General features: G+C 48.9%; 1 protein-coding gene across 1 annotated transcript in view; it reads left to right on the top strand.

Annotated features, from left to right (window-relative positions):
• The window catches only part of GPD1L (glycerol-3-phosphate dehydrogenase 1 like), a 57,843-nt gene extending 34,971 nt beyond the window's left edge, over nt 1-22,872 (top strand). Inside the window, exons 5-8 of the mRNA XM_040479981.1 lie at nt 1,705-1,817; nt 11,529-11,762; nt 12,050-12,156; nt 19,973-22,872. Of these exons, the coding sequence (XP_040335915.1) occupies nt 1,705-1,817; nt 11,529-11,762; nt 12,050-12,156; nt 19,973-20,069 (551 nt within the window). The 3' untranslated portion in view covers nt 20,070-22,872. The remainder of the gene's footprint in view (nt 1-1,704; nt 1,818-11,528; nt 11,763-12,049; nt 12,157-19,972) is intronic.
• Nucleotides 22,873-24,680: the final 1,808 nt, after the last annotated feature.

The raw sequence follows: 24,680 nt of genomic DNA, 5'->3' as shown, positions 1-24,680 counted from the left end.
ACCGGCCACACTCAGGAAGCATAGTATAGAGACTCAGAACCCCTGGGGTAGAATTGGGCTCTGTCTCCTCTGAGCTGTGTGATCCTGGGCAAGTTGGTAAACCTCTCTGGGCCCCCTGTCTGTAAGCGGGGAGAATCAGCCATAAGCATGTGTCAGCTATCCCCATCGTCATTATATAGGACCTCTGTGTGCTCTAATAGGCTGTTTTCACACCCGCTTCTTATTTAACCCCACAGCAGTCCTGAGAGTGCCCTACGGTTCACTCATGAGGGAGTTGAGCCTGCAGCAGGTTAAATCAGGAGTTTGCAAACTTGTCTGCAGGAGTCACCTGGGGCCCTTCACAAGTTACTGATGCCTGCTGCCCTGGAGACTGATTTAATTGGCCTGGGATGTGGCCTGGGCTTCAGTGCAGTTAAAGGTCCCCAGGTGATGGTAATGTGCAGAGACCCGCGTGGGAACGAGCTTGTGGACCTAGAGGCGGGCGGAGCCCAAATCGGATACTGCTCAGTGAGCCTTCCACCGTCTGTGTGTGACTTGAGAGCCAGGACTTGGCTGGGAAGTTTTATGATCTGATTTCCAGAGCCTTCCCAGAGCTGAGCCCCACGCCGCACCCTCGCCCATCAGAGCAGATTTCACACCAGGCTTTATGTGTAAAGTTTTGTTTGAGTCTTAGTCCTGAGTTCCTAAACAAAACATGAGAAAGCGTCCCTCCCATTCCAGGCACAGACATGGCGGTAGCAAAAGCAAGTACTCTTCTGAATACATTTGCATCTTCCACTATTTAGTCCATGAACACAGTTGTTGGCGTCTGTATGGGTTCTCTCTCGCCATCCTGATGCTAAGTAAGATCGCAGAATCTCGGTGGCCTAGAGCACAGCTGACACCCGTGGGTCCCCTTGGGGTCGGCTGCTCTCAGCTGGGTGTTTCTCTGCTCCGTGTGTCCGTCATCTTCCTGCTCGGCCCAAGGGGCTAGCCGGGGAATGTTCTCACAGTGAAGGCAGCGGTACAAGGAAACCAGCCCCACTTCTGCACAAGCCGACTGCAAGACCTCCTGCGTCACGTCGGCTAGTGTCCTGTTGACCACGGCAAATCACATGACCGAGCCCGAAGTTAAGAGGTGCGGAAATATGTCCCACTTGCTTTCAGTCCAGGCACTCCGTGTGGTCAAGCCTAACATTAGTGGAAAGGAATGCACTCTTCCCCGTGGAAAGGACAGGGTGGGTGGTTTGAACACAAATCTGTTACAGATGTAAACGTAGACGTTGGTCCATAGGTGTTTGTGGTAGCAGAAAGTCGCTAGGTGTTAAACATTGAAAGATACTTAGATAAAATAGAATACACTTCCCCAGGAAAAGAGAAAGCTGCTATTTAAGATGATGTAGAAACTATGTCAGTGAAAGTTATTCATGCCATAAAACGGAGAGAGCAGATTATGAAACCACATATATATTATGTTGCCAATTCGGAGAAGAACTATGTCTGTTCATATTTCAGGAACTTAAAGATGTGTGCCAAATTGTTAATGATCATCTGCGGTAGAATTATGGAATATTTTTATTTTCAAGTTCTATTCCTCTGAATTTGCTACATTTTCTGTGATACATAGACATATCGTAGTAAGAGAAACATTTTAAACCGGGTTAGATGGGGAAGCTAAGATTCTGCATTCCTCTCAATTGCCTTTTTTGGGTAACCTTTCCATAGGCAGCAAGATAATGGAGAATGGCCTTCTCTTCAAAGAGCTTCTGCAGACTCCGAATTTTCGAATTACTGTGGTTGATGATGCAGACACCGTCGAACTTTGTGGTGCTCTGAAGGTAAAGTCAGCCTTGTTATTTCTGCTCGAGGAGCTAATTGCGGCCGGCCACTGTTAGCGGTGTTGAATCTGAGCCTGAAGAGTGGGCTCTGTGTTCATGCCTGTGCTTCGGCGAAGAACAGTGAATTGAGAGCCTTGTGTTTCACTTCCGGCTTTGCCCCAGCCTTTCCTGGGTGGTGGGAAGTTCCTCTCCCACTGGGGTTTGCTTTCACTTGGACATCTGGGCAAAGTGTGGTGTTTTATTCTTTGGGAAACTGGCAGCATTACTATTTAAAAAGCGTGGAAAGTCTCTTGATTGTAGAATTTTACCAGAGACCAAAGCATTCCATTAATTCATGTATTTCTCTCCTATGCTGTCTTGAGCCAGAAAGGGACTTCTTGCCTCTGAATTATGCTACTCGGTTGCTTTGACAGTTTGGTTGGTTGTTCTTTTTAATGGAAAAATAGTCTGCTGCTGACAAAGGTTTTTCCAAGAATGGTTTAAAAAGATTTTTTTTTTTAATGTTTATTTATTTTTGAGAGAGAAAGAGACACAGAGCATGAGCGGGGGAAGGAGGAGAGAGAGAGGGAGACACAGAATCCCAAGCAGGCTCCAGGCTCTGAGCTGTCAGCACAGAGCCCGACACGGGGCTCGAACCCACGAACCCACGAACCGTGAGATCGTGCCCTGAGCCAGAGTCGGATGCCTAACCGACTGAGCCACCTACAGTGGCCTGGGAGGGTAAAGGGAAGGGTTTCCACAGGGGCTCCTGACTTGCTCCGCTCTGCCTATAAAAGTCTCGGTCGTGGGTCCCTCTCTCCCCTGACTCTGGGAAACAGCCAGTGAGGAGCTGGCTGGCCTTTCTGATCCTTCTCGCCCTGGAATCAGCTGCTAGAGCTGCCTTCTCAAAAAAAAAAAAAAAAAAAAAAAACCCCAAATGTGAATGAAAAACCCCCCCCCCCCCCCAGTCCCTTTTGAGCCATTTCTTTTGTAACAAAAGCCGCTTTTCAGGAATTTGAGCATCTCGGGAAGGAAGTCACGCAGTCTGGCATTCATCCGCCTCCCTTCGGCAGGTAAAAATGGCAAAGACTGAAAGAACACTGAAGAGGCAAGAAACCAGACTGCCTTCCCACCCTCTCTCTAGATCCAACGTACCTCCTTTTTGTCTCATCAGAATTTAACACCACTTTCTAGAATTAATATCGTGTGTGTGTGTGTGGTCACAGGTCCTTACACCGTGAGGATTTTAGGAACGAAAGCCAGCTAAAGCCTGGGGCTCCCAGGCAGCACATGCCCCTACTTCTGGATGTCCGCGTGGGGCATCCCTCCCGCGACTGGCGGGCCCTGTTACACAGTGAAGACCCTGGCTTTGGCTGCTTGGTTTATTTTTGTTGGTTGAGATTGTTATGTGTTTTTAATAGTCCTTCATTAAACTAATGACCAGTTGACAACAGGGGCCTCGTGAACGCCTAATTGCTCAGCCCCAGCCTGTGTTGCTCCAAAATTGTTTTTAAGCGACTGGATGTTTCTGGTGGTGGATGGAGAAGCTGTGAGATCCTGCCTGGGACAAAGGGTGTTTGGGGGGGAGGGAGGGGGGGAGAAGAAAGATTCTAGATTGAGGGCTCTGGAAAAGCTTCTGCTAATGGGACCTCATGCTGGTCTTGTGTCTGGGCTTAGACTGGCTTTTCATTTTTGTTGGCAGGAAGCCCCTAAGCGGATCTGTGCCTGCTACCAGGACAGAGAGTGGTTCGTGGGGGGCAGAGACAGATGGGGTTGAGGACCATTCATCATGCTTCCTCTGGCTATCCTTTGAAACAGTCACCATCATTCCCGTCGGCTTGCATCGGAGCTGGGATTTTTGAAAACCGAGAAACAGGCACTTTGGCAGTAATTGAGGCTAACCATTTGGCCACACGGATAAGGAGATGGCGATCCAGAGAGAGTAAATCACTCAAACGTAGCGAATATTGGCACAGTCGGAGTGTGGAAGCGGGTTCCAAGAATCTTAGTCTGGTGTTCTTTGGTTACGATGTACAGCCTGACTTTTCTGGTTTGTGTCCAGTTGAATAGAATGAATCCCTCCCTTGTCAGAGGCTGCCAAAGCAAGGACAGATGGACGTACGTTTCTTTTATTACGTAATTGATGATGTGGAAATGTTGGGGTTCAGAGCAAACGGTCAAGAGAGAATTCTTGAGACATCTTCGGTGCAAAAAGGTGGTTTCACTAAAGCACAGGAACAGAACCCCTGGGCAGAAAGAGCTGCACTGGGGCTGTGAGGGGTGACTGACTGTCTACTTTCAAGTGGGGAGGGGGTTAGGGATAGGAAAAGTCTCTAAGGAATTTTGGAAGCAAGGTTTCCAGGACCTTGAGGGGGCCAGCTGTTGTTAGGAAAATGTCATTTACTCCTGCCTACTAAAACTTTAGTCGTGAGACCCTTTAGATGTGTATCAGGGGCCATATGCTTGGAGGATGATTGCTAACATAGATTTGGGAGGTAGAGATAAAGGAAGTTTCCAAAGGCATTTTTATATGTTAAAGGAGACGTAGGATCCTGGAGGTCGGGATGTTGTTAAGCTAAGATTTGCCTTTTGCCCTTAGCAAAGTATCAACATCCAGGCAGCTGAGTCCCTAGAGGAAGGTCACTCTTCCTGTCTCAGAGGCCTGTCAGTGGCCTGCAGGTTGTCAGGAAATTAAATTTTTTCCCTTGCCTTTTTTTCCCCCACATCCATTAATAGTCTGTTGTTTTTTCCTGATTATAAAAGTAGTGCACGTTCACTGTTTCACACAACAGATGGATGTAAAGAAAGTAAAAATCACCGATAGCCCCTGCAGCCTGAGATACGCACTGTTGATGCTTTGTATACCCTTCCAGTCTTTTTAGTGAGCATACGTAGGCGTAGGGCTGCTTTTAAAAACAAAAACTGGGTCTTACTGTTCAAATAGTATCACATGTTTGCCTCTTTCACATTAAATTAACAATCTTTAGTAATGTCTATACTAGCAATCAAAGAAATGTGCACTGTCCCTTTTTTGTGCTCAGAAACATGACGTTTGAGCTACAAAAATAAAAATTGAAAACAACTCACTACAAGGGTAAAACCAAAAAGAAAATGTAACGGTTTTCTGCAAAATCATATTAGAGCAGTGCATTTTACTGCCTTCAGAATGTCCTTTACCTCTGACCTGTATTAATCTCCAGTAAGGCGATATTCTTTTTTAAATATCAGCTTTACTTAAGCATAATTCATGTACATTAAACTGCATCCATTTAAGTTCCTAAGACAGTGGGTTTTAACAGGTGTGTGCATAACCCTGAAAATCACGATAGGGAACATTTCCATCATCCCCAAGGGATTCTCTGTGTCCCTTTTCAGTCCCCACCCCAGCCAGGCTGTTCTGCTTTTGTTCACTACTGTTTATGTTTTCTAGAACTTTTATAATGGAGTTGTACAGTTATCTACTCTTCTGTGTGTGGCGTCAGAGATGCTTTATCAGGATTGGGTTTCATTAGCAGAGAACCAAAATAATAATAGCCCCTGAACGCCATAGAAGTGAATTTCTTTCTTATGTAAACATCCTCAATCCGAAAGAAAGCTCCTTTCCACACAGTCCTCAGGGAGCCAGGCTCCTAACAGCTCACAAGGATTGGCCCTTGTCTTTGTGTTTTGTTTTGTTTTAATTTTTTTTTAATGTTTATTCATTTTTGAAAGACAGAGACAGAGCACAAGCAGGGGTGGGATGGAGAGAAAGGGGGAGACAGAATCCGAAGCAGGCTCCAGGCCCCGGGCTGTCAGCACAGAGCCCGACGTGGGGCTCGAACCCACGAACCGCAAGATCATGACCTGAGCCGAAGTCAGACACTCAACCCACTGAGCCACCCAGGCGCCCCAGCTTGTCTTCACGTTTTAAAATGGTAACCATGGGGCGCCTGGGTGGCGCAGTCGGTTAAGCGTCTGACTTCAGCCAGGTCACGATCTCGCGGTCCGTGAGTTCGAGCCCCGCGTCAGGCTCTGGGCTGATGGCTCAGAGCCTGGAGCCTGTTTCCGATTCTGTGTCTCCCTCTCTCTCTCTGCCCCTCCCCTGTTCATGCTCTGTCTCTCTCTGTCCCAAAAATAAATAAACGTTGAAAAAAATAAAATAAAATAAAATGGTAACCAGAGGGGTGCCTGGGTGGCTCTGTCAGTCAAGCGTCCAACTCTTGGTTTCGGCCCAGGTCATCATCTAGTGGTTTGTGGGATCCAGCCCCGTGTCAGGCTCTGTGCTCTCTGTGCTGACAGCGTGGAGCCTGCTTGGGGTTCTCTCCCTCCCTCTCTCTGCCCCTCCTCGGCTTGCGTACTCTGTCTCTCAAAATAAATAAACGTTAAAAAAAAACAAACGAGGTGACCAGAGCTCTAGCCATCACATCTGCAGGAGGCAGATGGTTTCATGTGAATGAGCAGTACCTCATCGTGTGACTACACTTAGCTGCAAGGGACGTCGGGTCCCCTGGTTAGCCACGTATTTGCATCAAAGTCAGGGACGCTGTGACTCTGCAGGAGGAGAGTAGGTGGGGAGATAAACCCCTAACCTGTGCCACAGCCACCTGACACACCCCTACTGCTGGGCATGCAGGTTTCTTCCAGGGCTTTGGCTGTGATAAGCCATGCTGTGCTGCACGACCTCGTGCCTAGTGCTGGGGCCACTGCTGGATCCCGCTAGCCACGAGTGGCCACTTGCATTTACATTCGAATTCGTTAAAACTTAAAAAAAAAAAAATTAACGGTTCAGTTTCAAAGACTCCGGCCCCACACGAGTCTTTGGTGAGTCCCAGTGGCTCGTGGCTTCCCGGTGGGGCGAGCAGATGTAAGGCATTTACATCACTGCAGAAATTTCTAAGGCCGCGTCTCATCGGGGTGCCCAGCCTGGTGGGCTACGTGCGTGCGGGGTTGACACCTCAGCCAGGCCGCCCTACGCAGAGCCTAACCTGCCAGCCTTGCTGGGGGTAGGCCCACACCGTGCAGTCAGAGTTCTCCCTTAGGCCCAAAACTCCGGTACCTGGCCTCAGGCAGAATCGGGTGGAGTATTGGGGGTACAGGAAGCAGTGACCGCTGCCTGCGTTTCACCGGAGCCCTGAGTCCTAGGTGGGGAGCGTGTTTGCATAGCTTGCGGGCAGCCTCGGCCGGCTTCTCCACTTTTATGTTCTTTCTGTGGGAGGCTAGGAGTGGAAGGAATCGAGTCCCATCCAACCGGCCCTGGCTCAGAATTGCAAAGATGGCACTTCAGGGCGAACGATGGCCTCTGAGCGTTGCCACAACCCAGGAAATGGGGAAGGGCTTACGCGCGCGCCTGTCTTCTGAAAATCATGGTATTTTTAGCTCCAGAATAGTTTAAAGCAGATTTAAATGCACAGTGGATAATGATAACTTTCACAGCTGAGTGATCTCAGAGGACATCTGCTCGGATGCTATTCAAACACGATCTGACTGGCTCGGTGTGTTTATTTTTCTTTTGACAGTGATAAGTGGTGGAGGGGAGAGAGTGAGGGTTTCAAGATCCATCATAAGGCGATTAAACTGGATCGGCGCCCAGGGTCCCCTTAGAAGGGAGGAGTTTACCCTGCCGTGGTCTCCTGCTCCTCCTCCCCCACCTTCTAAAGTGGGGAGGTCAGCCATCTGGGGGAAACTGGGGTGATCCTGACCTGTGTGCCCTGCGGGGAAGGGGGTCACAGAAGGGCCAAGAGGCCGGCTGCAGTCCCAGGCCTTGGACACCCTCATTTGCTTTTTCTCTGGGAGCAGTGACACGAAAGGTCAGAAGCATTGCTCTGGAGCTCAGGGCTCATCCAGTACAGCTCCTGCTTGGATGCTTCCAGTGACCGAGGGCTCACTCCTTTACCTCCAAGTCTTTTAGATTTAGTGAGGTCAGCTCTTCCTGTTAGAAAGTTCTTATCTTGAATCTGAGGTGGCCCCTCTGTGCCTTTCATTCACTGACCCCCAGCGGCCCAGTGTGATCTACCCCCTGGAGAGAACTCTGGGGCCAGGCTGCCTGGTCGGGCAGGTACCCACTGTGTGACCTTGGGGGAACTACTTCCCCTGTGTGTGGGTTTCCTCACCTCCTCTTTGCATGATAATGGGACCCGCCTTGTAGGAATGTTGTGACGATTAAACCAGTTAATACTACAGGAAGCACTTAGAGGTTCGATAAGATTAAGTGTTGTTTTTGTTATTTCCTTCCATAAATCTTTTCTTCTCCTAAGCCTACCCTGTTTACTTCCTAAGCCTTCCTGAAGGCCAGAGAGGCACTCCCCTTTGACACCTGACTGGCTGCAGAGGGTTCAGGAAGGTCTCTGACGCTAGGTGGGGTGGGAGTGGCCGGGCCACGTTAGCCACACCCTGGAAGCAGTAAGGCCCAGGGTAGAGAGTGGGCCTGAGGGGCCGGACGAAGGGCCTGTCTTCCTGGGAAGCCGCTGAACTTCCCTGAGCCCGCCAGGGGGCTGGGTACACACTCTCTCTCCGGAGAGTGCCGGTGAGACTGTGCACAGGGGCCTCACGGGGGGGGCGGGGGGGGGCTTCCCTGAAAAAAAAACCCTCTCCCCTGGGTCTAGGAGCCCCCTGGTGGAAGGAAGCTGTTTTATCTCCTTCGATATATAACCTCGTATTGTGGTTGGTCTGTCAAGTAACCCCCAGAATGGGTCCCATCGTGGCAAAGGGGGCACAGGAGACAGTCGAGGGAGCGTCGGAGAGCCATTTTAACAGTCTAACCATCTGGATCCTTGACATGTTGCCATGGTAACTTCAATAAAACCATTTGGCAGGCTCACCCGGCAGTTGGCCTCACGGCCTGGTGGTCAGTCCTCCTGCAGGTCCCCAGGCGTCTCTTTGTTGCCTCAGCACTGTCCCACTTATCTGCAGCCCCAGGGCAGGCCACAGCTGTACCAGCTTTCCTGGAGGGATGTCACCACCTTAGAAAGGCCTTGAAAGATCTTCTCTAAGCCCCGAATTTTAATACTGAGGCCAAGAAGGCTCAGAGAGGTGGAGTAATTTTCCCAAGGTCACACAGCAGAGGCAGAACCAGAGACCATCTGGATATCGTGCGTGTGCTTTTGGTGCCTCCCCATGGCTTGCTTAGTCCGGCTCCTCTGCCAGGAGGGGTGTCTGGGTCTGTCTGGACCCAGCCCTGGGTGTTCTTACCATCCCCGGCTCGTCTTTGCACAGCGCCCCACGTAAAAGGTCAGGGTGTTGTTTTGCCCCTCCGCACCTCAGGGCTCCTCTCACACTGCCTGTCCCCTCCTCTCTTCCGGATGCTGCCAGACCCTAGAGTGTGCCACGCCAGGAACCGCCCACTTCCTGCGTCAGTGAGCGCACACAGTGGGTACTTGGGGAGAGATGGCCGCCTTCGGGGCCTCACGAAGCCTGCAGTTCACATCGCCTGTGTGGCCGGAAGGGGTTGGGAGGCTTTTGCAGGGTCCGGACAGAAGTCGGTAGCTTTTGGAAACCTAAGCGCTCTGCAGAAGACCCGATTCCTCGTCAGCTCTACCTGCAGCTGTAGGAAGCAGGGTCTAAATGGAGTCGGGCCTCTGTAGGGCGAGACTGACCCCCCTGGAGGCTGCTTGGTTGCTCTGTCCGAACAGCTCATAACCTCCCGGGGAGACTATCGAGAACACAGAAAGTGCGAATTCATCCAAAACCTGCACGTGTTCATGTCGGGTCTCTGATCTTTTTATAACATTTTTTTATTGTTTATTTTTGAGTGAGCGAGAGAGAGTGCGAGCAGGGGAGGGGCAGAGAGAGGGAGACACAGAATCTGAAGCAGGTTCCGGGCTCTGAGCTGTCAGCACAGAGTCTGACATGGGGCTCGAACTCATGGGCTGTGAGATCATGACCCAAGCTGAAGTCAGTCGCTTAACGGACTGAGCCACCCAAGCGCCCTGTGTCAACTTTTTTAAAAAAATGTTTATTTATTTTTGAGAGAGAGACGGGGACAGAGGATCCGAAGCAGGCTCTGTGCTGCCAGCACAGACCCCAATGAGGGGCTCGATCTGATGAACCGTGAGATCATGACCTGAGCCAAAGTCGGACGCTTAACTGACTGAGCCAGCCAGCGCCCCTATCGTCAAGTCTTTGAGGACAAGCTTTGGGCCGCAGTCTGTCTTTGCAGCTCCTCCCTGGGGGCGCCCTCAGCCCCCACGTCCTCTGCCACCAGGGCCCGCCCCCACACGGCATGCTTAATACACATGGGTTGAAAGGAAAATCAGATTTTCGGTACCTCTTGCAGAACATCACTTTCTGCCCAGGTTATAATTATCGTCACACGTTTTGTTGTCCCATTAGGCCAGAGGTAGGCAAACTTTTTCTGTAAGGGCCACACAGGAAATGTTGTGGGCTTTGTGGCCCCTATGGTCTGTGTCGCAACTACTCAAATCTGTTGTTAACAGCGCCAGGGCAACCACAGATGGTACACAAATAAGCAGGGGTGCATGGCTTCCAGTACGACATTATTTACCCAAACATGCAGATGGCCCTTCGTTTGCTGACCCCTGAACCAGATTATCCACTCCTGGAGAGGCAGGTCTGTGTCTCATCTGTCTTGTGTGTGGCGAGTTCATGCAAGAGCGGGGGCCCCACGAGTGCTTGCAAAGGGATAACTGCATGAGGCAAAAGGCTGAAACTTGACCGGCACATACGTAGACCTACGGACCCAGCAACTCCACTGCCGGGTACACACCCAACCGAAATGCCCGCTTGTGGTCACCAAGGGATATGGGCCAGCGTGGCCACAGCAGCACCATTTGCCGTGGCCCCAAACTGGGAACTACCCCAATGCCAAGGGTGGCTCAGTCAGTTAAGCATCTGACTTCGGCTCAGGTTATGATCTCGCAGTCCGTGAGTTCGAGCCCCACGTCGGGCTCTGTGCTGACGGCTCGGAGCCGGGAGCCTGCTTCGGATTCTGTGTCTCCCTCTCTCCCTGCCCCTCCCCTACTCATGCTCTGTCTCTCTCTGTCTCTCAAAAATGAATAAACATTTAAAAAAAATTAAAACAAACTGCACTGTATTCACACGGTGGAGTGCAGAACAGCAATGAAAATCAGTGTACTGTAGGTAAAAATACAGCTAAATCTCACAAACATGATGTCCAACTGAGACAAAGACACAAACGGTTACGTACTGTGCACCTCTTTTCACATAAAATTTCAAGACAGGTAAAGCAAATCTATGCTGGTAGAGGCCAGGAGACTGGCTAGCTTTTGGGGGTGCCGACTGGAAGAGGGTGTGAGGGTGGCATTCTGGGGCACTGGTTCGTTCTGTTTCTGGATCAGGGTTCCGGTTACAGGGCGGTGTTTGGTTTGGGAGCATATCATCGAGCCGTGTGCTTGTGACCTGCATACCTTCCCGTATGACCGTTCAAGCTGAATAAAGCATTTGGAAACAAAAAAGACAGAAAATCAGTTTGTGCAAACAGTGTTTAGCCAGAGACTACGAGCAACCGTTCTAGCTCCCTGGCCGATGTTCCTCAGCTGCTGTCTCCTACTAACCCCAGACCCGGGCTCTTGGTCCTACGAACGGGAGCACAGAAGGCTGGTCCCTCCTTTCGTCTTTGACAGTCAGGGCACGGGAGCCGACGCTGGGGACGCTGGGGCGGAGCGTTCCGGCCGCGGGCCGGGGGTCCCTGCCTCCGCCTCTGCCCCCACCTTCCCAGCCCCCTTGTCTGCGGCGGGTGTGTGACGGGCATGCCCGGGCTTCCCCGATTCCTTCCAGAACATCGTAGCCGTGGGCGCCGGGTTCTGCGACGGCCTCCACAGCGGAGACAACACCAAAGCTGCCGTCATCCGCCTGGGGCTCATGGAGATGATCGCTTTCGCCAAGATCTTCTGCAAGGGCCAGGTGTCCACGGCCACCTTCCTGGAGAGCTGCGGCGTGGCCGACCTGATCACCACCTGCTACGGAGGCCGGAACCGCAGGGTGGCCGAGGCATTTGCCAGAACCGGGAAGGTACCCCCTGGCCTGCCCTCGCCCACCCCTCCTCCCTCACTTGAGACTCTTGGGCCGGGGCGAGCCATAGTGCCGCGGGGATAGAGCCCAGCATTTGTCGTTTGCTGGGCGTGTCCTGCCCATGCCGGTCTCCTTTCCCTTAAGGGTACTGAGGCCTTAGCCCCGTAGCTTGTAGGTCTCTCTTTCCTCGGCTCGTAGGGGGGGATCGCAGCTCCCTTCCCCAGCTCACCTCTTGAAAGAAGGGATTCTCTAGTCTTTACCATAGCGTTTGCATCCTTGTTTTTAAGACCATTGAAGAGTTGGAGAAAGACATGCTGAATGGACAGAAGCTCCAGGGACCTCAGACTTCTGCTGAAGTGTACCGGATCCTGAAACAGAAGGGGCTGATCGACAAGTAAGTACCCCGCAGTGTCCCTGCGACCAGAGGGGGGCCACCCCGCTTCCCTCCTGACCGCCAGCCCGGCCGGTGCGCACGGGCACAGCTGCTTGACAGGTGCGTGCAGAACTCCCCTGCATTAGTTCCGTCCTTAGCGCGATGAAAACTTCTTCCTGCCCTGGAAAGGAGCGCCGACACGGACCCGGGCCCCACCTCAGGGAGCAGAACTCAATTCTGCGAAGCTCGTTACAAAACACGAAGTTTGAGGTTCTGCTTAGTCCTGCAGGATGTTTGCCAAGAGCCCCGTGTCCTAGGTTTTAAATTAAAAAGACAATGTTATAAACAGATGTAGTCTTGAGGGGCGCCTGGGGGGGCTCAGTCCATTGAACATCCGGCTCTTGATGTTGGCTCAGGTCATGATCTTACGGGTCTGTGAGTCGGAGCCCCGCGTTGGGCTCTGTGCTCACAGTGTAGAGCCTGCTTGGGATTCTCCTCTCTCTCTCTGCTCTTCCTCCCTTTCTCTCTCAGAATGAATAAATAAGATTTAAAAAAAAAAAAAAAAGATACAGTGTTGTTAATAAAATGTCAAACAATTGAGAAGTGAAGAAAGTGGAGGTTACTCCGGAATTCTACCCCTAGAAGGGCCCTGTGTTAAGGTCTAGTGAGCAGCTTTGCAGTCTCTGGGTCCTCTGGGACCCTTCCGAGCTGCGAAACTATTCAAGGTGGGCTTGGGCCGGCTCCATTTGCCACTCGATCGAGGGAGTAAACCCTATAGCACCACAAAAGCTGCCACCCTCTCCGTGGCCGCCCTGTGGCCTACCTGCCACACAGTCCTTTATCTTGCTGGTTGGCTGAACCTTCATCCCTAATCAGGATGCCAGCTGATATTAGACACCATCTAATAAATGCGCACATGGACGTATGTATGCGCATATTCTGTGTATCCTGAACTCTTCGGGAGGGAGGGGGAAGGCCCGGTCGCCCGGAAGAGGAGGGGGCCAGGCAACGGTGAAGCTGCCAATAGTGGCCAATCTGGAGCACACGCTTCTCGCTGAGCCGGTGGTGGTTACGGACGTGCGTGCTGGTGTGTTTCCTTCATCCTCTCCATCCAGTCTGGACATCTGCTGTTCCTGACCACACACCGTTCCCTCCCCTACGCCCAGCTGTCCTCTCTGGACCAGTACAAACTGAGCAGCCTTCGCGCTCCCCACGAACAAGTGGAAATGAAGGAGGGCAGGGCATTGGTCTTCCTTCTTTAATTTGCATTTTAGTTCTCTGAAATGGCTTTTCAGAGCGGCCCGGCAGAGATGGAAGTCACAAACAGGCCTCCGGAGGTGGAGAATTACCTTTAAATCGCGACTAAAAGGAAGATCCCTCCGATGTGCCCCGGTTTTCCTTACGTACTTAACTGCACACAGTAGTGTGTTTGTGGCGGGTCCACTTTGATGACCGTTAAGTATTTATCAGGAATTTTTTTAAGTCTTAGGAAAATACTTGGCTGTTGGCGGATGATGATTATCTCCCAGTCACGGTTTTAAAGTGGCATCTGTGTACTACCGTGGGGTGTATTCGATAGGATCCTATCATTGGACGAGTTGGCGGGGTTACGTAGTCATCGTGGAACTCGGGGAGGCCGCGGAATGGAACTGGCATTCTGGGATCAGTACCTGCCTGTTTGAAAAAGCAGGTGTAATCAAGCAGGCGACACTCACCTCTGAGCGGATGCTCCTCCTCTGTCCTGTCCCATTTTCGTTCTTCTGATTAGAAACTGAACAGGCCTGAGCCTGGGCTTAATGGGGTCGCTGCCGGGTTCTAGGGCACAGCACGCTCCCCCCAGGCCACGGTGCAGATCCTGTAGGGCCCTCCCTTCCCCTACACCGCCTCCCAGAGCCGCTCAGGCCGAGCCTCCCTTCTGCTCTCTGCCCTCGACATCACCTCTTACCTTGATTTTTTCCCTTTTTCATCCCAGCCATCACTACCTGGGTCTTCCTCCCTTTCCTTCTCCTCTCCCTTCTCTTCTCCGTGGCTACAGAAACAGCAGTGAGCCAGAGGGCAGCATTTAAGGCCCCCTTGTGGCTTACGAGCCAGGTGGTCTTGGGTAGGTCATATTTTTATCTGTCCTGTGCCCCCGTTTTCATTATCCACCGAATGGAACTGGTGGACCTGTGATTGCCACGGTGCCTTCTCCCTGGAGTATTCACATTCACAAGCTTCCTGCACATCCAGAGCGAGTCCTTTAGGTTGGCATCTGGGGCAGCCTCTCAGTCGTGTTCCAGCTGTACTTTCTAACCGTCCTGTTAACCCCTACGACCCCTTCTTCAGTTGAAGCAGACCTCCCTTTGCCCCAGACACCTCCTTCTCGGACTTCTGTTTGCGTCTGTCCTCCTGCTGTCTGGTCTGCCTGGACGGCCCTGCTCGATGTCCACGTCAGCCCTGACCATCCTCGGGGTGGCCCGGGTCTGTCCTCGGAGAAGCCTTCATCCATATCCTCCAGACACAAATAACTTTCCCCGCTTTGAACATATTGTTTACACAGGCGGCCAGCAAACTTGTTGTGGAAAGAACCACATAATAAATATTTAGTCTTTGCAGCTTACATATAGCTCTCTGTCATATATCCTTTTTTTTCCCTTTTACGGCCTTTGAAACATGTAAGAATCGTACTTCGCTTGCGGGCAGTACAAAACAGGCCACAGAGCAGACTGGCTTCTCAGGCTGTGGCTCGCGGGCCCCAGGTGTGTAGACCGTACCTCTGCTCATGTGCTGTGGGCTTATTACATAAATGTACAGTTTCACTTTCTTTCTTCAGATTTGGAGGGGGGGCAGGGAGCACATGCTCTTGTTAAAAAAAAGAAATTTGATGCTTTTTAAAAAAAATGTACTTAGAGAGGGAGAGAGAGAATGTGCACACACAAGTCAGGGAGGGCCGGAGAGAGAGGGAGAGACAGAATCCCAAGCAGGCTCCCCGCTCTCAGCACGGAACCCGATGCAGGGCCTGACCCCGTGAGGTCATGACCTGAGTGGAAACCAAGAGTCGGACACTTACTGAGTCACCCAGGCTCCCCAAGCATCTGACTCTTTTTTTTCTCGTTTTCTTTTTTTTTTTTTTTATTTCATTGGATTTAATTTTTTTTTTTTTTAATATAATTCACAGTCAAATTGGCCAACATACAGTATGTAAAGTGTGCTCTTGGTTTTTGGGGTAGATTCCCGTAGTTCATCGCTTACATGCAGCACCCAGCGCTCATCCCAACAAGTGCCCTCCTCGACGCCCATCCCCCGCTTTCCCCTCTCCCCCACCCCCCATCCCCCCTCAGTTTGTTCTCTGTATTTAAGAGTCTCATGGCTTGCCTCCGTCCGTCTCTGTTTGTACCTATTTTTTTCCCCTTCCCTTCCCCCACAGTCTTCTGTTCAGTTTCTCAAGATCCACATACGAGTGAAAACATACGGTGTCTGTCCTTCTCTGACTGGCTTATTTCACTGTGCATAATACAGCCTCTGACTCTTAATTTCAGCTCAGGTCATGATCCCAGGGTTGTGGGATTGAACTCTGCGCTGAGCCTGGAGCCTGCTTAGCATTCTCTCTCTTCCTCTCCCTCTGCACCTCCCCTGCAGGTTCGTGCGCTCTCTCTCTCTCTCTGTCTCTCTGTCTCAAATAAAACTTACAGAAAGCCAAATTCTGGAACAAGGCACACAGTGAAAAGTGGCTCTTGATCCCCACCTTAGCCGCAGGCACTCTCTGAGTTTTTAGTATCTGCTTCCGTTTCTGTAATGGGTGCTAAGCTCCTCGTTCGGCTCTGTCCCTTGCTTTTCTTCACGTTAGGATATGATTTGAAGATCGTGCCCCATCCACACCTATACATCTCATTTAATGGCGGCAGAACATCCCACTGTGTGGGAGAACCACGGTTTATTTAACCAGTCTCCCCTGGATACAGAGTAAAGTTGTCTGGGTTTTTCTTCTGCTGTCAGCTTGGCTTTATTAAATTTCCGGTGCGTGCATCTTTGTGAGCATGTGTGAGTGTAACATGTTTGTATTCGTTTGTGAGGGCTGCCGTTACAAAATCCCACAGACCGCGAGGCTTACGCAGCAGAAATTTGTTTTCTCACAGTTCTGGAGGTTTAAGATCAAGGTGTCTGCAGGTGCCTTCCTCGGAGGCCTCTCTTCTTGGCTTGTAAATGGCCATCTTCCCCCTGTGTCTTCACATGGTCTTCCCTCTGTCCATGTGTGAGTCCTAATCTCCTTTTCTCGTAAGGACACCAGCCATACTGGTTTAGGGCCCACACTTATGAACCCCTTAATTACCTTCTCATGGGCCCTCTCTCCAAATATAGGTACTGGGGATTGGGGCTTCGTTGGATGAACTTGGGGACTGTAAGCACAATTCAGGCCAGAGCAGTGTTGTAAGCTCCTTATATAAATAAATAAGGCTGGGGCCTTATTTATTTTTTATTTTTTTTTAAATGTTTTATTTATTTTTGAGAGAGAGAGAGAATACAAGTGGGGCAGGGGCAGAGAGAGAAAGGAACAGAGGATCTGATGCAGGCTCCATGCTGACAGCAGAGAGCCCGATGAGGGGCTCAACGTTGCGAACCGTGAGATCACGACCTGAGCCGAAGTTAGACACTTAACCGACCAGCCACCTAGGCATCTTTTTTTTTTTTTCCTTCTTCTTAATTTTAAGTTTTATTTATTTAAGTGATCTCTACACCCAGTGTGGGGTTTGAACTCAATGACCCTGAGATCAGGAGCCAGCCAGGCGCCCCGGGGCCTGATTTATAACACCTTACAGCCTGCACCTGGCTGAAGCCTGACACTTTGTAAGCCCTCAGTATCCATTAGTGGGATGGCTGATCGATCGGCTTATGTCGATATTTTTCTGTGAAATACTGTCTTCTGCTCTCCTTTCACCTCTAACCTCATTTAGAGAGTTCCCCAAATGGATCTAATTGGCCTTGTAGCGTTTTACGTTATAGAAAATAGCATTTAGACGGTCAGTATGGCCGAGGGGTTGAATGTTGGCTCCAGAGTCAGAAACTGTGCCTCAGTTTCCTTGTCTATGGAATGGGGATAATGTTATTATCCACCTCACAGGGTGGTTGTGAGAATTAAAGAAGTTACTTGTCCATAGAAATTCTTTCCCCTGTACTCCATATATCTTGTTAGCATCCCATCTACATAATCCATTTTGGAAGGTGCTGGTTGTGAAACTCAGGGGTACTTTTGGCTGCAAGAGCAATGCCCAGTTAAAAACGCCTCGAACATGGGGCACCTGGGTGGCACAGGCGATTAGGTGTCTTTGGTTCAGGTCATGATCTCACGGTCCATGAGTTTGAGCCTCGCATCGGGCTCTGTGCTGAGAACTCAGAGCCTGGAGCCTGCTTGGGATTCTGGTCTCCCTCTCTCCCTGCCCCTCCCCTGCTCTCACACACACACACACACACACACACACACACACACACACACTCTGTCTCTCTTTCTCTCTCTCTCTCTCAAACATAAAAAAATTTTTTTTTTAAATGCCTCAAACAATAGGTCTATTTTCCTCATAGAACAAGGATTTTGGAGGTGGACGTTATTGGTGTCGGCACAGTGCCTTAAGATTAGAATCTCAGTAAACAGATGAACACAGGGGAAAGGAGGGGAAAAATAAGATAAAAACAGGGAGACAAACCATAAGAGACTCTTAAATACAGAGAACACACTGGGGGTGGATGGGGGTGGGGGGATGGGCTAGATGGGTGATGAGCATCAGGAGGGCACTTGTTGGGATGAGCAGTGGGTGTTATAGGTAGGGGATGAGTCACTGGGTTCTACTCCTGAAACCATGATTACACTACATGTTAACTAACTTGGATTTAAATGAAAAAAGATTAGAATCTCAGTGATTCCATTGGCTTTCCCTCAAAAGCTCAAGATGGCGGCAGCACTTCCATGCCTCACACACTCACACAGCTGCACTCAGAGACCCAGGGCAGATGCAGTCCTGGGGAGCAGAGTTTCCCTCCAGTGCCTCTCGAGCAGAGGAGTGCCTTCCCCAGAAGCCCTTCGCGGACGTGTTGTGTCTTGCTCGCTAGAACTTGCTTCATTGACTAATTCTAGAAGGAAAGGCTGGGAAAGTGAGCACTAGGCTATTGGCAACGTTGGTAAAGAGAGAAGGGGGTTGGGAATGGCTTTGGGTGGCCACTCGTCACCTGCCCCCGTGCTTTGGGGACGCACAGTTTCTCATCATAGGGACGGGAAGACTAAGCCATGGAAAGAAAAAAGGGGCAAAAGTCTGCAGGCTCTAACTCCCGTTCGCAGTAGTCCATTCAATAAACACTCGCTGAGCACCTGAGTAGCCCCTCCCCACCAACCATGCACTGAGGATGCAGAGGTGAACAAAAGAGACTGGGGCTCTGTCCTCTGGGAGCTTGCTAGGACGCGGTGGCCATCTTGTGACTGTGTGTAGAAGCTGTCACTTACTGCATACCCACCGTGCACACTGTACACATTAAATAGAAGTCACTTAAGACAACAGGTCTGGCCCCATATTACATTGCAAACAGGGCGAGAGGGGTTGTGAAACTTGCCTAGAGCTCATAGGCTATGGAGTCAGATTTGACTCCAAAAAAAAATAACAAAACATTCTGTGCCAGTGATAGACGTATGACCTATCAGAGCTGTTTGCTCTTCTTAAATTAAGTTGTCATTAAAGGATTCCAGCTAGATCATTTTCAGAATGGCCTTTAAGACTCTATTGATTCTGTCAAACTCACTTTGGGCTGTGAGCGTGTGTGTGTGTGTGTGTGTGTGTGTGTGTGTGTGTGTGATTGAAATTAACTGTTTCAAGCCTGATTGAAATTAACTGTTACTTCCTTAGTGATATCTGCTATTAAAAAAAATCCTTGCTGAGGGGCTCCTGGCTGGCTCAGTTGGAAGAGCGTGTGACTTGATCTCGGGGTTGATCTCTTCAAGCCCCATGTTGGGTGTAAAGATTACTTAAATAAATATACTTAAAAAAAAAATACTGGTATGCCTGGGTGGCTCAGTCAGTTAAGCATCCGACTCTTGATTTTGGCTCAGGTCATGATCTCCTGGTTTGTGGGATTGAGTCCTGCGTTGGGCTCTGCTCTGACAGTGTGGAGCCTGCTTGGGATTCCTCTCTCTCTCCCGCTTTCAAAAATAAAAAAATAAACATTAAAAAAATAAATTAAAAAATACTTGCTGAGCCAGCTGTACCCTGGGGATAATGCTGTCTTTTCTCACAGTGGTTTATTAGCACAAACCTTTATACCCTCGGCCATTTCAAACCTTCCTTTATATTTGTGTTCACAGCACGGCTTCCAACTTGAGATCAGTGCTTTGCTAATTGTGGGTGCCCACATTGATTTTTGCAGGAGTGTTCCAGGCCTGAACTATTTCTGGTAACGTGTGGGCTGCCTCATCTCTGTCCTTGGGTGATCCCCTTTGGAGAGCAGTACCTCCTTGCAAGTTAAAATTTATTCTCCCGCCTTTTAACACAGTGACAGAAACTTGGACTCGCTCCAGACTTGACCAAGAGCCTGAGCTGCATGTAAATGACCACAGATGGCCCTTGCGAGGATGACCATGACTCCTCTGTAGACCGTGCATTCCAAACAAGTCGGCGGAGGGTGGTCTGGGTCGTACCGACGAGAGCCGCAGTGCAGAGGCTCTCTGCCGACCAAGTAACGGACGTGGAAGGCGTTCACTGTGTTGTCCAGAGAAGCACGCCTGCCTGCGATCCGTTAGGCAGGAGAGGAAGACGACTTTGTTCAGGGGGGTAAACCAGATGGCCTAATTTGTCTTTTCACATTCTTTTTTCCCAACCAGGTTCCCGTTGTTTACAGCCGTGTATCAGATCTGCTACGAAGGCAAACCCGTGCAAGAGATGTTGTCTTGTCTCCAGAGCCATCCAGAGCACGTATAAAGTGGCTCGTGCGGTGTGCAGGGGACCGTGCTGCCTTTCTTGATCAGTCTTTTTCGATCAAATGGAAACTGGGACTTGGCAATACGTTCGCTTGACCCTAATCCCATCATGAGTGTGTGTATGAGTTTTTACCGGTTGGTGGAGTTCGCCGGCTAAGATGTGTTGGGCAACAACTAGACACATGTGTGAACGTGCGTGTCTGTGTTCATTTCTCATGCCGTGGATGTTTCTATGAACCAAAATTAAAGGTCCTTTTTAAAAATTACTTTTGAAAATTTCCCACTGTGGTAGCTTTGCAGATGGGAACTATCTCAGCTAAATTTTTTTACATTGTATCCATATGCATTTGAGTGAAGGGATTTTTTTTTTTTTCCTCATCATCTTGATGTTAAGACCCAACCAGCATTAACATGGTAGAATGGAGGAGTGAGCGTGTTCAAAGATCAACATGCTGTAACTCAAACTCTAGCTCAAAGCCAGCATAGTTAACTACTTCGATTGTGGGTTGATTTTCTTTTGACAGTTAGGTACTTCTAATGAGGCGATCCACTTAATGTATCTCCCCTTTGCTGCAGTTCTCTGCATTTTTAGCCCCTTTTCTCTTCACTGGCTGCCAGAATGTGCTTCCTTTCATAAAGGCTTAGCAGTGGCGGAAGGCAGAAAATGCATCGGGGATTTTCCTGCTGTGACTGACACGTTCTTCTGATTAATGACCCTTGTTTGATGCTTTTTGTTAGGCAGACCTTTGTGCAAACATTTCCTCTAAGCCTCACAGATCCACTGAGAGGGGGCTTCTGTTATTCGTCTTTTGAGTTGCAGTCCTGTGCCCTGGTCACCTGGCGAGTGGGGGCCGAGCTGGGAGTCAAGTCCAGCGTTCCCCCCCCCCCACCCCAGCAAGGTGCCCAGACCTCAGGCATCACCGGGCTGGAAGACCTGCAGCTAATTGGTTGTGGCAGATGCCATGTGCAGCCTTTGCTGAGATTCTAGCAGGGCTTTCTGCCGCTGACATTTGCGTGGGGCATCGTCTAGATGCATGCCACTCAAAGCGCAGTCCTCATTCCATCAGCTTCACTTGGAGCCCCTTAGAAATGCAGGTTCCCAGGCCCCATCCCAGCCACTGAAGCGGGGTAAGGTATCTATGCTTCTGTTTGCCTTCCATGTGTTTCTGATGCTCACTACAATTTGAGAACCACTACTTGAGAAATCCTACCCAGATCGGCACTTCTCAAACCATGCTCCACGGGAAGTGAGCGTCCTGGGATCGCGGGTTGTTCAGGTGTTCCCTGGCAAGGTCAAGTGTGTTTGGGGAAAGCTGCCCGTGCACATCCCTCTTGAAGGTGGACAATGCATGTCAGTGTGTCAGTGGAACTTCTCTAACCCGGCAGGTCTCGAACACATTCGAGACTATGGAGGTGTTTTTGGCAAAGAAACTTGCCGAGTTTTCAAGGGAACGCTGTTCGAGGCTGGGGTGACCTGAGGACATCTCCAGTATACCTTTTGCTCCCTGCAAAAGTTAGGATGAATAGCCACCTACCTGTGGTGGTGTTAGCCCCGAGCTTTTACAGTTCAGGCCTGCCGTGACTCTTGGATGAAGCTTTATTTAAGGTGACACTGTCAGTACAACAGGTAGATGTCAACCTCGCTGAAACGCACATTATGTCAAATAAGTGCTTTTAATTCTAGAATTAGAATGGGAATCACTGTATCTTCTCAAATGAGACTGATTTCAGGATAGCATTATAGTTACCTTACATAGCACTTGGTAAGTGTTAAGGGAACATATGAATGTCACTTACATATTCATGGATTTTCAGTCACTTTGTAGGATTTTGGCTTTTTTTTTTTTTCTTTCAGTTTGGGGCTTTTTCCCTTCTATACCTGAAATGACCGTAGGATAGATTTTTGTGGGAATTTTAAAAACTCAATCCAAAACATTTTGGGGGGCATTTTAAATCCCTGTACACAGAAGTATATGAAAGCACACAAAATCTACAAATTTTATTGATTTTAGTGCCACTGTTAAGTCAATCAATTATTGCTTGTCTCATGATTACTCTTTTTTAAAATTTGTACATAGGTAACAAAGAGTTACTTTTTAAGATACGTAAAGGGCTGTAAGCTAATCGTGGTGTCTATTAAGTAGGATAATTAGATGTGAGGAGTTAGGATTTTGTCTTACGTATATTCTCATCTGCATTCGGCTTCCTAATCTGGGTTTTGTACTTGATGGTTTTTTTCTTTACGAATGTTCTCTCACTGATCTGAAGTCTGCCGACTGTACCTCTTGAACATACTTACAATATTCTGCACATTATGGAAAAAGACAAATTTTATAAGTTTGTGCTCTGCTAACTGTAGATATTTATTACTCTACGAGTTATCTATTTTTGTAACCACCTGTGGTCCATCATTTATTTTAATTCTCATTTCTTACTAATTATGGTAATAGGGAGGGAGGCATCTAGAAGAAAAGCTTAATTTGTTCAGCCAATCTGTGAATGTAAAAACTACACTGTTGCCTTGCTATAATCCAGCCTACTATCACGTGGGACAAATATCTGTCTTGAAATCCATCCTAGCAGGTGGAGTTCAGCTAAACTGGTTTATCATTCAGCTCGTAACTAAAACCTGGCCCCATGGCATCGGCCCGCGGAGGGATGAGGCGCCCGTGTACAGAGGGATATTTCGTTTTTCCACCACTTCTCATCCGAGAGCCTTTTACTTACGTGCATACTGTATCTGTTTACAGACTGTAGGTGGATATAATTTAAAAGCTTGATTTAATAAACATTTAATGACCCAACCTGTGCTGCTGGCCCTTTTTTAAAAAATTGGCTTAGTTAAGAGTTTTATTTATTTAGGTCAGCTCTTTTTTTTTTCCTGAATTGTGTTTCATTAACAATAATAAAAGGGTAATTTCTAAAACGAAGTTCTCATCTCTAATCCCACTCCTCAAACACATCTATTTCCATTTGCCTTTGTTCCTTCCCATTGCTTGGTGATATTTTTATATAATCATCATTGTAGGGTGGAGGCCTTCTAGTTCTAGCCGTGCAGTGGACTCATAAATTTGAAATCCCCCCCCCAACACCACCACCTCAAATACCTACAAAAGCTAGGAATATATAACCAGCGTCCCTTTTATACGCAGGGCTGATCTCACTGGAATGTAAGGGAAATCCCCAGGAGGCTGAAATAATTAGGGACGGACAGCTAGAGCAGTAAGGTGGCTCTCTGGCTTCCAGGGGAAGGAGTGGGGGTGCTCTCGGGTATCGAAGGGTTAGGGTTGTAAAGCTTAATGCTAGAACTACAGCCTTCCATGGGCTACACTGTCAGGGGAAGAAACTGGCTAAGAAAACCCATGCGTAGGCATAAACAAGGAAGGTGTTGCACGTGGAGAACAAGGTCTCTGCTGAAAACTTGTAACCGTGAGCCCAACACCACAGACGGGTTTGGGGTTTGAATTCTGATACCCAGGAAACCACAAGCAAAAAGGAAAACAATTGGAACATGGGCCCAGTCATGCCAGTAGGTAAGTGGCAGAACCGAATACAAAACCAGCGCAAACACCCACTCTGGGTCCCAGCCGCACAGGCTTCGCATAAATAAGTCTCACTGCATATGCACTTTAAAAATTATAAAATAAGGGGTGCCTGGATGGCTCAGTTCGTTGAGCATCTGACTTCAACTCAGGTCATGATCTCACAGTTCATGGGTTCGAGCCCCGCATTGGGCTCTGTGCTGTCAGCCTGCTATGAGTTCGGTGTCTCCGTCTCTCTCTGCCCCTGCCCCACTTGTTCTTTCTCTCTCTCTCTCTCTCTCTCTCTCTCAAAAATAAACAGTAAAAAAATAATACTAACAAGTGTTGGCCCGGGTGTAGAGAAAAGGGAACCCTCACGCACTGTTGGTGGGAAGGTAAATTGGTGCAGCCACGGTGTAGGGCTTTTGAAGAACCATGGAGGTTCCTCAAAAAATTAAAAATAAGAGTCACCACATGTTCCAATAATTCCACTACTGGGTATTCACCCTCCAAAAATGAAAACGCTAATTTGAAAAGATACACGCACTCCTATGTTTATTACAGCCTTGTTTACAAGAGCCAAGATATGGAAGCAACCTAGAGGTCCATTGGTAGATGAATGGATAAAGAAATGTGGTATATGTGTATGGATGGACCCAGTGGGTATTATGCTAAGAAAAGACAAGTACCATGCAATTTCTGTTATATATGGAGACTAAAAAACAAAACAGAAAACCAGACTTCTAAATACAGAGAACAAACTGTTGGTTGCCAGAGGGAGGGGTGGGCGGGTGGGCAAAATAGGTGATGAGGATTGAGATGTACAGACTTCCAGTTATGAAATAAGCCCCAAAGATTAAAAGTACAGCATAGGGAATATCGTCAATAATACTGTAATAACATTGGTGACAGATGGTGACTGCACTTAAAGAGTTACAAAATATCTCATTATGAGTGAAATTCAATAGATTTTCTTAAACAGAAGAATTAGATGCTCAAGGTTTCAGATAATTGAGCAATATGGTAGACGCTCTGAACGGTAATTTTGAAAGTAAAAACATAAAAAGAGAAATGAAATATTAAGGACAAAT

This window comes from Herpailurus yagouaroundi, unplaced genomic scaffold (assembly GCF_014898765.1).
Source record: "Herpailurus yagouaroundi ecotype Mexico unplaced genomic scaffold, PumYag 159, whole genome shotgun sequence".
Classification (NCBI taxonomy): Eukaryota; Metazoa; Chordata; class Mammalia; order Carnivora; family Felidae; genus Herpailurus; species Herpailurus yagouaroundi.
This window is presented reverse-complemented; position numbering and strand designations above follow the sequence as displayed.